The sequence below is a fragment of the Hemiscyllium ocellatum genome, chromosome 42 (assembly GCF_020745735.1).
Source record: "Hemiscyllium ocellatum isolate sHemOce1 chromosome 42, sHemOce1.pat.X.cur, whole genome shotgun sequence".
Taxonomy (NCBI): Eukaryota; Metazoa; Chordata; class Chondrichthyes; order Orectolobiformes; family Hemiscylliidae; genus Hemiscyllium; species Hemiscyllium ocellatum.
In genome coordinates this window covers 17,531,127-17,543,734 of record NC_083442.1, presented here as the reverse complement: position 1 = coordinate 17,543,734, position 12,608 = coordinate 17,531,127, and the positions used below count along the sequence as shown (strand labels likewise).

The 12,608-nt window shown below is 45.6% G+C and overlaps 1 protein-coding gene across 1 annotated transcript in view; it reads left to right on the top strand.

Annotated features, from left to right (window-relative positions):
* LOC132834860 (nuclear receptor ROR-alpha A) overlaps positions 1 to 12,403 on the top strand; it is a 194,545-nt gene extending 182,142 nt beyond the window's left edge. The window contains exons 8-10 of the mRNA XM_060853956.1: positions 2,228 to 2,338; positions 10,618 to 10,730; positions 12,124 to 12,403. Of these exons, the coding sequence (XP_060709939.1) occupies positions 2,228 to 2,338; positions 10,618 to 10,730; positions 12,124 to 12,288 (389 nt within the window). The 3' untranslated portion in view covers positions 12,289 to 12,403. The remainder of the gene's footprint in view (positions 1 to 2,227; positions 2,339 to 10,617; positions 10,731 to 12,123) is intronic.
* Positions 12,404 to 12,608: the final 205 nt, after the last annotated feature.

The window sequence follows — 12,608 nt, the reverse complement described above, 5'->3', positions numbered from 1 at the left end:
CCAGGAATGTAAGAATCTACAGAGAGTTGTGAACACAGCCCAGTCCATCACACAGGCCAGCCTTCCATCCACTGCCTCCATCTACACGTCCCACTGCTCAGAAAGGCAGCCAACATCATCAAAGACCCCTCCCACCCCATTTATAATCTCTACCAACCTCGTCTGTCAGAAAGAAGATCGAAAAGCTTAAACACACGGACCAACAGATTCAAGAACAGCATCTTCCCCGCTGATTTTAGCCTTCTGAATGGACCTCACATTTTTGAATTTAATGTTGACATCATTCTTTGTGCACCTTCTCTGCAGCTGTAATATTGTATCCCTCTCATTATCCTAATGCTCTTTGTTTGGTATGATTTGCTTGTACTGCACGCAAAACAAAACTTTTCACTGTACCTAGGTACATGCGACAATAATAAAACAAAGCTAATCAATGCTGCTGAATTATTGATGTAGATCTGGCTGCTCTCCTTGTTCCAATTCCCTCACAAGCCCTTGCACTTTCCACTTCCCGCCACTCAGCATATTCCCTCCCTCTCGCCCATAGCAAGCCATGAGAGGGAGGGGGGATGGTAGGCAATGAAGTAAGTGGAGAAACAGTCAGGGTTTAGAAGGGGGAAGCTGGGAAGACAGGGTGAGAGCTGGGACGGAGGATGTAAAGGTCCAGAGACGGAAACAATGGTTGGAAGAGTTGGGAGTGAGAAGACTGAGAGGGGATCTGATTGAGACATATAAGATTATGAAAGGATTGGACACTCTGGCAGCAGGAAACATGTTTCCGCTGATGGGTGAGTGCTGAACCAGAGGACACAGCTTAAAAATACGGGGTAGACCATTTAGGACAGAGATGAGGAGAAGCTTCTTCACCCAGAGAGTGGTGGCTGTGTGGAATGCTCTGCCCCAGAAGGCAGTGGAGGCCCAGTCTCTGGATTCATTTAAGAAAGAGTTGGATAGAGCTCTCAAAGATAGTGGAATCAAGGGTTATGGAGATACGGCAGGGAGAAGATACTAATTAGGAATGATCAGCACGATCATATTAGATTAGATTTTTTTTAGATTAGACTTAGTGTGGAAACAGGCCCTTCAGCCCAACAAGTCCACACTGACCTGCCGAAGCGCAACCCACCCAAACCCCTACATTTACCCCTTACCTAACACTACGGGCAATTTAGCATGTCCAATTCACCTGATCCGCACATCTTTGGACTGTGGGAGGAAACCGGAACACCCGGAGGAAACCCACGCAGACACGGGGAGAATGTGCAAACTCCACACAGTCAGTCGCCTGAGGCGGGAATTGAACCTGGGTCTCAGGCGCTGTGAGGCAGCAGTGCTAACTACTGTGCCACCGTGCCACCCACTATTGAATGGCAGTGCAGGCTCGAAGGGCTGAATGGCCTACTCCTGCACCTATTGTCTATTGAAGCAGTGAGTGTTGGAGGGAGGGAAATGAGAGAGAGAGAGACAATTGCTGGACAGAATCTACTGGAAAGGGGGATCAGTGAGTGTGAAGGTCGAGGAAGAAAATGGTGAAGCAATAGTTTGATTTTAAAAAAGGACTGACCATGCACAATAACCGCACAAAAACAAAAATGGAGGCTGCTCTGAAATGAAAATGTCCGATTGGAATGTGTTTTCAACAGGGGATAACTGTACAGAGAATCAAAAACGACTCTGGCTCAAAAGTATTGAAAGAGGAAAAGAGCCAAAAAAAGGCAAATTAACGTTTTTAAATTAATGTTTTTAAAATTGCCAAGGACAGATTATGAGCTGGTGAGATTTTACCTTTTCTAGTCATAGAGTTTACAAGAACGATTAGCAAGTTGTCAAAAGATACTCATACCTTTTAATTGCAGATTTAGCATTCCACAAAGAATTTAATTAAAGGGTAAAATGTCAGTTGTGCGAAAAAAATCGTGGCGTGTCATAATAAAACAGTCGATTAGCCATGTGGGTCAGAGTTACTGGCTGACACTCATTATTCCAGCCACACCAATGCATCGTGAATGAGAATTCGTCAACAAGCCACTATGTAGGTTGAAGCATCCCTTTGGAGATCCTCCCAATCTTTCAATATTATCTTGTTCACAGGGTTCGCACTACGTGTGGCATTCTGCATTTAGCTCATGACTGACATTTATACCAACCTAGATGAGTACCAGAGAACTGGTCCTTTAAGGCATGTGTTGATTTGCTGTGTGTTTCACCTGTTCTGATGTCCTGGCAGGTTGTGACGACTTGATCAACTCCATCTTTGAATTCGGTAAAGGTTTGTGTATGTTGCACCTCGTGGAGGACGAGATCGCCTTGTTTTCTGCCTACGTGCTGATCTCTGCAGGTGAGCTCTGCGTGACATAGCGACATAAGAATTGGGGCAGAGGTAGGCCTTGAAGCCTGCTCTGCCATTCATTAAGATCATGGCTGCTTGTGTTCAGAATTCCACATTCCCATCTGTTCCTGATATCCCTCAATCCCTCCTGATAGCCCAACAATAATCGACCTCCACCTTAAAAAATATTCAAAGACGGCACCTCCATCGCCATCAGAGGGAGGTAGTTTCAAAGGCAACACCGTTTGGGAGTAAACAAAGTCTCCTCAGCTCTGTGATAGAGTGATGTGGAGGTGCCGGTGTTGGACGGGTGTGGACAAGGTCAGAAGTCAAACAACTTCACCTGAAAAAGGAACGACACTCTGAAAGCTTGTGATTTCAAATAAACCTTTTGGACAAAAACCTGGTGTCATAGAGATGTACAGCATGGAAACAGACCCTTCGGTCCAACTCGTCCATGCCGACCAGATATCCTCAAATAATCTAGTTCTATTTGTGAGCATTTGGCCCATATCCCTCTAAACCTTTCCGATTCATGTACCCATCCAGATGCCTTTTAAATATAATTGTACCAGCCTCCACCACGTCCTCTGGCAGCTCATTCCACACACCACCCTCTGCATTAAAAAGTTGCCCTTTAGGTCCCTTTTAAATCTTTCCTCTCTCACTCTATGTCGTCTAGTTTTAAACTCATGTACCTTGGGAAAAAGACCCTAGCCATTCACTCTATCTATTATAGACTCATAGAAATGTACGGCACGGAAACAGACCCTTCGGTCCAACCTGTCCATGCTGACTAGATATCCCAACCCAATCTAGTCCCACCTGCCAGCATCCGGTCCATATCCCTCCAAACCCTCCCTATTCATATACCCATCCAAATGTCTTTTAAATGTTGCAATTGTACAGCCTTTAAAAGACATTTAGATGGGTATATTCTCCTCATGATTTTGTAAACCTCTACATAGTCACCCCTCAGCCTCCAACGTTCCTCCTTAAAGGGTGACCCCCTAATTTTCTCTTCTCACCCACAAAAGGAAACCTAATTTCTATATCCACCTTGTCAAGACCATTCAAGATCTTGTACCTCGCTCTTCTAAATGCCGATTTAAATAAGTCCATTGGATAAGCATATGGAGGTTATTGGGCTAGTGTAGGTTAGGTAGACTTTGGTCGGCGCAACATCGAGGGCCGAAGGGCCTGTACTGCGCTGTATTTTTCTATGTTCTAAGACAGCCTGCTCATTCCCAGGAGTCAGTAAACCTCCTCTGAACTGACTCTCATGTATTTACCTTCTTCCTTTGATAAGGAGACCAAAAATGCACACAATATTCAAGTTGTGGTCTCACCCATGCCCTCCATAGCTGAAGCATAACATCCATACTTTTTATTAGTGTCCAGTTTTTTTCTTGGTATAGTGTTTTATTCGCTTTCTTGAATTACTTGCTGTACTGCCCACTGACTTTATGCGACTCCTCATCAGAACACCTAGCTCCCTCTGCAGTTTGGAATTTTAAAGTAGTTTTCCATTTAAATGATACACAGCTTTTTCATTCTTTGTCTCTGGATAACATTTTTCCATGTTATGTTCCAATTTCCACTCACTCAGCTACTTCTGCCTCATGTCACCTTCACAATCTCAGCTCCTACCTTTGTTTCAGTCACTCGGTATCACCTGCAAATTTAACCACCGTACCTTTGTTTCCGTAATCAAAATCATTCAGTGTTAAAGTTTTATCTTATTTTACTTTTAAGAATATGAGGCTCGAGCACAGACCCCGAGGGACCCCGCGTCATACCAATCAGGGAGACCCATCTCTGCCCACTTTCTGTGAGCTTATACCTTCTGCAATAAATGGTGATGTAGTACACTGTCAAATGCTTTTGCAAATGCATCCACACCCTTAGTGCACCGTGTATACTGCACCTTCAAAGAACGCCAATAACTTGGTTAAACATGATTTGACTTTCACGAGACCATGCAGACTCTGCCCGATTACCTGTATTTCACTTAGTGCCCAACTATGACCTTCTAACATTACTCCCCACAATTGACTAAAGTAGTAAACCCTCATTTAATTACTTTGTTCCAGTCATTTCACCCCATTACCTCTCTGCCACTCATTTTCCTTCATGCTTTGTGCACTGTTCAGTGATTCAATTGATCTGTGTTTGATGTTGAGTCTGTTTATTATTGACGCTAACTGTGATTGATTGATTAAATTTGGCCGTAGACTTAGAGGAAAGGTCAACAAATTGTGCAAAAGAGCTTGAAGCATGGATTGGATGTTTTGAAGCACTGCGGATAACCAATTGCACATGTGTAAATGAGTGTCATCATTGTGCAGTTCTGATAGATGTCAAATATGCAGCATTTTGTCAAATGTGAATTTTTGCAAGGCGTAATGCTGACCGAAAATTGACAATGCCCATTCCTGAAGAAGGGCTTATGCCCGAAACGTCGAATCTCCTGTTCCTTAGATGCTGCCTGACCTGCTGCACTTTTTCAGCAACACATTTTCAGCTCTGATCTCCAGCATCTGCAGTCCTCACTTTCTCCTCAATGCCAATTCATGGCTGATCTGATCAGTGAGCAATCCTTTCAACTACTGGAAAGTTTGGCACTGCCATCAAACTTGTGCCTGATTCTGTGAAACCACAATCCTTCTTGAGAGACCGATGCATAAATTTATTAGCCAGAATGCCAGGCACATGACCCACAGTGCCATTTCCACTTAGAGTCATGGAATCATAGAGATGTACACCAAGGAAACAGACCCTTCAATCCAACTCGTCCATGCCGACCTAAATTAATCTAGTCCCATTTGCCAGCACTTGGCACAAATTCCTCTAAACCCTTCCTATTCATGTGTCCATCCTGATGCCTTTTAAATGTTGTATTTGTACCAGCCTCCACCACTTCCTCTGACAGTTCATTCTTTACACGCACCACCCTCTGTGTGAAAAAGTTGCCCTTTAGGTCCCTTTTAAATTTTTCCTCTAAACACATCTTTCCTCGAGTTCTGGACTCCCCCACCCCTGGGAAAAGGTCTTGTCTATTTACCCTGTCCGGACCCTTCATGATTTTATAAACCTCTATGAGGTCACCCCAGAGCTCCAGGGAAAACAACGCCAGCCTGTTCAGCCTCTCCCTTTAACTTAAACCCTTATTTTTCCTGTTTCTCCATTTGAAGTACAGCTGAGATGGGCAGGTGATAACATATAGCTCTGTGTTTCCTCGGTTTTTTTTGTCACAAATCTTGACTGTGTTAAGATTTGTTGACAACTCCCATGTTTAAAGTACCCCATTCATTTAAGTGGAAGACAGTAGTGTCGTGGGTCAATAAACCAGACTGCTATGTTAATGTTCTGGGGGGGGGGTGAGGGTTCAAATTCTACTGAGGCAGGTGGTGAAATTTGAATGCAGTAACAAGCTAACCCAGTATTGTCCATATAAACACTGTTGATTGATGTTTAAAAACCCATTATATGTGCTTCAGGGAAGGAAACCCTTACCCAGTCTAGCCTACATGTGATAGCAATGTGTCTTTAACGGTGAGGGGTGGGTAATAAATGCTGACCCAGCCAGCAAAACTATGAATGAATGCATAAAGAAACTTTATAAGGAGCATAATGAAACGTAACTTGATGTCCAGCCACATAATGGGATAATAGTTGAGCTAAAGTTTGGGCAGGGATTTTAAGTGCACCTTCAAGGAGGGAACAGAGATAGAAAGATAGTGAGGGACCTCCAGAGCTTAAGGCTGAAGGCACTAACTGTGGAAACTGGTGAAAATTGAGGGGCTAGAATTCGAGATGCCCAGAGATCTTGCCAAACTCTGTTGGGTGGATGAGATTACAGAGGTGAGGAAAGCCAGGACAATGGAAGGAATTGAAAATAAGGATGGGAGTTTGAAAAGGAATCTGTTGCTTGACTGGGAAAGGGGAGCAGAGTGTGATGGCAGCGCGGATTGTTGGAATAAGCTGCAGGTAAAGTGGAGAATTCGGTGTAAGTGTCAACTCCGTGCGGACGTGGAGAGGAAGCTGGATTCTGAGCTTGTTTTTAAATGAAGTTCCTGTTGCGTGTATTTTTCTTTGGTCTCTAAACTAGAAAGATGCATCCCACTGTTAGTTCACAAAATGTATTACTTAAACAAGGCAAACTAATTAATTAATAAATAATTGACTTAAAAAAGTAACAAATTAACAAGCCAAATAAATAAATATCTTTGAGGAGAAAGTGAGGACTGCAGATACTGGAGATCAGAGCTGAAAATGTGTTGCTGGAAAAGCGCAGCAGGTCAGGCAGCCTCCAAGGAGCAGGAGAATCGACGTTTCGGGCATGAGCCCTTCTTCAGGAATGAGGAGCGTGTGCCAAGCAGGCTAAGATAAAAGGTAGGGAGGAGGGACTTAGGGGAGGGGCGTTGGAAATGCGATAGATGGAAGGAGGTTAAGGTGAGGGTGATAGGCCGGAGTGGGAGTGGGGGTGGAGAGGTCAGGAAGGAGATTGCAGGTTAGGAAGGTGGTGCTGAGTTCGAGGGTTGGGACTGAGACAAGGTGGGGGGAGGGGAAATGAGGAAACTGGAGAAATCTGAGTTTCTCCAACCATCCAACCATAAGGGATGAACTGAACAACTCTATTTGCAGTAAGTACCAGAACCTCAAACAATGTCAGTTCTGGGTTGTTGGCCTATGCTACTTGCATCAGAGAGAGGGAGAGCTACTTGGACATTTTATTCCAGAATGCACTCACTCCTCAGGTTGAGCAGAACATTTGAGTTGGGCAGTTGGTGGTCAGGGAGTTCAGGCTATGACTCTGAGTCCAGCAGATCATGGCATCCAAAATATAGTGAAGTTAGAATTCCTATCGTGTGGAAGCAGGCCATTCAGCCATTAAGTTCATCTTCTGAAGAGCATCCGACTTGGACTCACCCCGTTCCGGTAACTCTGCATCCCCGTGGCTTACCCACATGAAAGCATAGCCAACCCCAACCCCCCCCCCCAGCTTGCTCATTTTTGGGCTCCGAGAGGAAACTGGAAGACACAGAGGAAATCCACATAGACACAGGGAGAATATGCAAACTCCACACAGGCAGCCGGCTGGAATTGAACCCAGGTCCCTGGTGCTGTGAGGCATCAGTGCTAACCACTGAGTCACCACACTGCCCCACAGTGGTGGGAGGTATGAAGACTCTATGTGGTTGAGGACAAGGACTGTAGAGTGAATGAGCAAACTGACCAGGCTGCAGGAAGCCATTCGAGTGGAGCGAGTGAAAATATACCTGGTCATGATAGTTAGTGGAAATCATGCTGTTCCGTATAGCTATGAACAGAGCTTCAGAGGCTGTGTTATTGACCCTTGCCAGGATTAAAGATCCTTCCTTGTAGCTGAAGGTGAATTTGGAGTGGAAATGAGAGGATCATGGTCCACACAGGGACCAATGATTTTGACATAACAAGGAATGGTGTTTTGCTGAGAGAATTTGAGGATTACAGTCCAAATTTAAAAGCAACACCTCAAATGTTTCCTGAGCCACATACTCAGTACAGGGATAGATGGATTTGTTTGTTAACTTTGTGGGTGAAGGGAGGCTATGGGAGGCAGGCGTCAGTGCTAGGGAAAGATAAGGAGGGGAGGTGTTTGAGGCGATTGATATGGTCAAGTTTGTCAAGCGTCGGAGATGTGGGCGGCACGGTGGCCCAGTGGTTAGCACTGCTGCCTCACAGCACCACGGACCTGGGTTCGATTCCAGCTGTCTGTGTGGAGTTTACACATTCTCCCTGTGCCTGCGTGGGTTTCCTCCGGGTGCTCCGGTTTCCTCCTGCCGTGGGGGTTTAGATTTAGCCATACTAAGTTGTCCAGGGATGTACAGGTGAGGTGAATTAGCCATAGGAAATACAGGGTTGCAGGGATAAGGCTGGGGATGGGTCTGAGGGAGATGCTGTTTGGAGGGTTGGTGTGGATGGTCTGAGTGGCACCTCCCTGCACTGTAAGGATTTCTATATCAAGAAGGATGAGAACAGACAGTTTACCGTATGCTCACAATCACATAGGATGTGATTTTAATGGAAGCTTTTTTGGGACTTAAGGTCTAAGGCAATCATGGGATAGTCTAGATTATAAAGATTGTGTATGGATTGAGTACAAACTGGGTGTTACATGGCAGCTGGCTGCAGCAAGCGGTTGACATTTGGTAAGGGAATGCACTGGGGATGAGATGTCTGGAGATTGGATGTTAGATACTAGTTGGCAATGGACTATGTGCATATTAAGAGTTAAAACAGACTGGATATGGACCGCTCATGGTTTGGATACAGATTAGATATAAGTACAGTGCAACTACACACCAGGTATAGACTGTGTGTGGACCAGGTGTAGAGCAGGTGCTGGTCAGGCAGCATCCAAGAAGCAGGAGAATTGATGTTTCAGGCATGAGCCCTTCTTCAGGAATGAGGAGAGTGTGCCAAGCAGGCTAAGGTAAAAGGTAGGAGGGAGGGACTTGGGGAGGGGCGTCGGAAATACGATAGGTGGAAGGAGGTTAAGGTGAGGGTGATAGGCCGGAGTGGAGGTGGGGGCGGAGAGGTCAGGAAGAAGATTGCAGGTTAGGAAGGTGGTGCGGAGTTCGAGGGTTGGGACTGAGACAAGCTGGGGGGAGGGGAAATGAGGAAACCGGAGAAATCTGAGTTCATCCCTTGTGGTTGGAGGGTTCTCAGGCGGAAGATGAGGCGCTGTTCCGCCAGCTGTTGTGTTGCTATGGTCTGGCGATGGAGGAGTCCAAGGACCTGCATGTCTTTGGTGGAGTGGGAGGGGGAGTTGAAGTGTTGAGCCACGGGGTGGTTGGGTTGGTTGGTCCGGGTGTCCCGGAGGTGTTTTCTGAAACGTTCCGCAAGTAAGCGGCCTGTCTCCCCAATATAGAGGAAGCTACATCGGGTGCAGCGGATGCAGTAAATGATGTGTGTGGAGGTGCAGGTGAATTTGTGACGGATGTGGAAGGATCCCTTGGGGCCTTGGAGGGAAGTAAGGGAGGAGGTGTGGGCGCAAGTTTTGCATTTCTTGCGGTTGCAGGGGAAGGTGCCGGGAGTGGAGGTTGGGTTGGTGGGGGGTGTGGACCTGACGAGGGAGTCACGGAGGGAGTGGTCTTTTCGGAATGCTGATAGGGGAGGGGAAGGAAGGGAAATATATTCCTGGTGGTGGGGTCCGTTTGGAGTTGGCGGAAATGATGGCGGATGATACGCTGTATATGGAGGTTGGTGGAGTGGTAGGTGAGGACCAGTGGGGTTCTGTCCTGGTGGCGATTGAAGGGGTGGGGCTCAAGGGCGGAGGAGCGGGAAGTGGAGGAGATGCGGTGGAAAGCATCGTCGACCACGTCTGGGGGGGAATTGCGGTCTTTGAAGAAAGAGGCCATCTGGGTTGTACGGTATTGGAACTGGTCCTCCTGGGACTAGATGCGGCGGAGACGAAAGAATTGGGAATATGGGATGGCGTTTTATAGGGGGCAGGGTGAGGGGAGGTGTGACCACAGTAGACATTTGATCCAAGCATGCTCCAGCCTGGATGTGAGACATGGAGAGGATGTGACCCCAAAACCTTTTCCTTCACTAATTCCCAGGATGTGGACATCACTGGCCGGCCAGGATTTATTGTTTGTGTCTCGATGTTGTTGATTTCATAGCAATTGGTGTAATGTAGTAACTTTGAGAAGGCAGTTGAGAGCCAACCGCATAGCTGTGGTTCTGGGGTCACGTGTAGGGGGGGTCCAGACCAGGGTAAAGATGGCAGTTTCCTTCCCTGAAGGACATTAGTGAGCCACAGAAAAATCAATAGTTTCAGTTGAGTGAATTCCAGGTAATGTTATTTAAAATTGAATTCAAATTACAAAATCTGACGTAGCAGTATTTGAATCTAGGTCCCCAGAGCATTAGCTAAGTTTCTGGATTCACAGTGTAGAGTTAACGTAACTAGGCCAATATCCTTCCCGTACTGGATCTAGAGTAATGCTGGATGTCCGATTGGGTGTTTGCCAACTATGGACTTGGTGCCTTGTCTTAGGTGTGGCATCACTGGCAGTTTCACGGCAGTGCTGACTATGGGCTGACTGAGTTCCGAGCACAGACCAGGTATTCCTTTGGAGGTGGAGACCATCAGTAATGCATCCTCAATTTCCCACTGTGTGTCAGAACGGCACATGCTCTGTGCAATCACTCAACGAAAGCAATTTGAGAAAATAATTAGGGGGAAGCTGATGGCTCAATTGCTGTGTTTGTTATTTCATTGTATCTCCACTCAGATCGTCTCTGGCTCCAGGAGAAGATAAAAGTTGAAAAACTGCAACAGAGAATTCAATTAACACTCCAGCATATTTTGCAGAAACATCACAGAGAGGATGGCATTCTGACAAAGGTAATCAAAAAGTTCAAAGCTGCAGGGATATGAGGGAAGAGAGGGTTGGCTGGAATACTCTTCAACTGTTCAATGGGCCGAATGGCTTCCTTCTGTTCTGCATTTAAGAGATTTATATCCAGAACGCTGCTCATTCAGGGTCACGCCTTAAAACCGGTGAACCTCAAGAATAGAATAGATAGCTGCAAAAGTATGAGTTTGACAAAATGTTAAAAGCTAGAATCTCAAACACAATTCCGAAAGCTTTGCCAAATGGCCTGTTTCTGCTCCTATATCTTATGGAGATCTTAACACAGGGAGAATGTATAAACCCCACCCAGTTGCCCGGGGGAGGGATCGAACCAGGCCTCTGGCATTGTGAGTCAGCAGTGCTAACCACTGTCACCCACGTTTCTTGTGTTCTTCTGAGTATTTATGGATCAGATTGATAAATCCCCTGCAAAGTAATATGGAACGTGCATGGACTACTCTGGGATTGCATGTTGCTGACCCACCAGGTCCTTGAGGACCAGATGAATGAGTTCCATACCTTACACCCAGTTTAATAAATCATGGAATTATGGAAAGGGCCATTCAGTCCACATAAGCTGAAAGAGCCATTCAGTTGGACCAACCCACTGCCTCTTCCCCAGACACCAACAATATTTTCCTCTTTACATATTCATCCATGTGAAAAACAAAGCTCACTCACTGCAATAATTTCAGTCCGAGATCAGATCTGAATCAGTAGTGCCCTTTATTTCACACTTGCAAGTGTGTGTGATGTCCACAAGACAGGGACAAAACACACCGAATTCAACAAATACTCGATATTTATATAATTTGGTTCCCACAATTTTTTTTCTTATTTCATTGCTCCTCCCCTGTTTACATCCTCCACTTCCCTAAGACCGGTACCCATTACTCCTGTTTATCTCGTGTCTTATCCGACCTTGTCTGTGACAAAAATGCTCATTGTTGTTCTCAAGGCCATTTGCCCTCATCCTGCTGTGGGCACATCCCTGCCTTTTCACAGCATCTTATCACGAAGCCCTTTTAATTAGGGTTTGTTCCTGTGTTTCTGTAAAAGTGGGAAACAGATGTTTATACCTATTGTTTATACAGGCCTGTCTTCACAGCACTAAGCCCTTTTAACCATTGTCTTACAATCCCATTTCTTTCTCGCATACGCTTTTAGCTAATAATTGAGAATTGCGGAAGTGACATTAATTTACCATATCCCACAATCCAATTCCCTTTGGAACGTAACAATTAAATCTGCACGGGGATGGGGCCCAGCCCTCGTGCTGTGAGTAGGATCTGTGAGAATCATTCTGCAGATTTACCTCTGTTTGTCCAGTCTTCACAATGTTTGCTAATTGTTTTTAATCTTTGCTTTCCCTCTTTCCCCCAGCTGTTATCTAAAGTGTCTACGTTACGAACACTGTGTAATCGGCACATTGAGAAGCTGTCCTCGTTCAAAGCAATACACCCAGACATTGTGCGGGTACATTTCCCTCCGTTGTATAAGGAGCTGTTCAGCTCCGAGTTTGAGCAAATGATGCCGACGGATGGTTAGATATTGTCATCAGAGGAGATCGAAACCCTGGAAGTACCTGCATCAGATAATTGAAGATATTTCACATTTTCCCCTTGCTGCACTGCAGTGGCTGTGCACAAGTCTAGGAGATTAATGAAGCAACAAATTTCTTGGGCGGGGAGTTTAGGGGATGGGGCGGGGGGGGTGAATTAATATTAGTTTCTTCGTGAAAGTTGAACTTGTTTTTCTCATGCATTTAGTTTGTGTAGAGCACAGCGCACAGTGACATTATAATGCTGAGAAGCTAATTTAGAGCAAATCTTTTACAGGGTATATAGAGTAAATACAGTGAACATAAC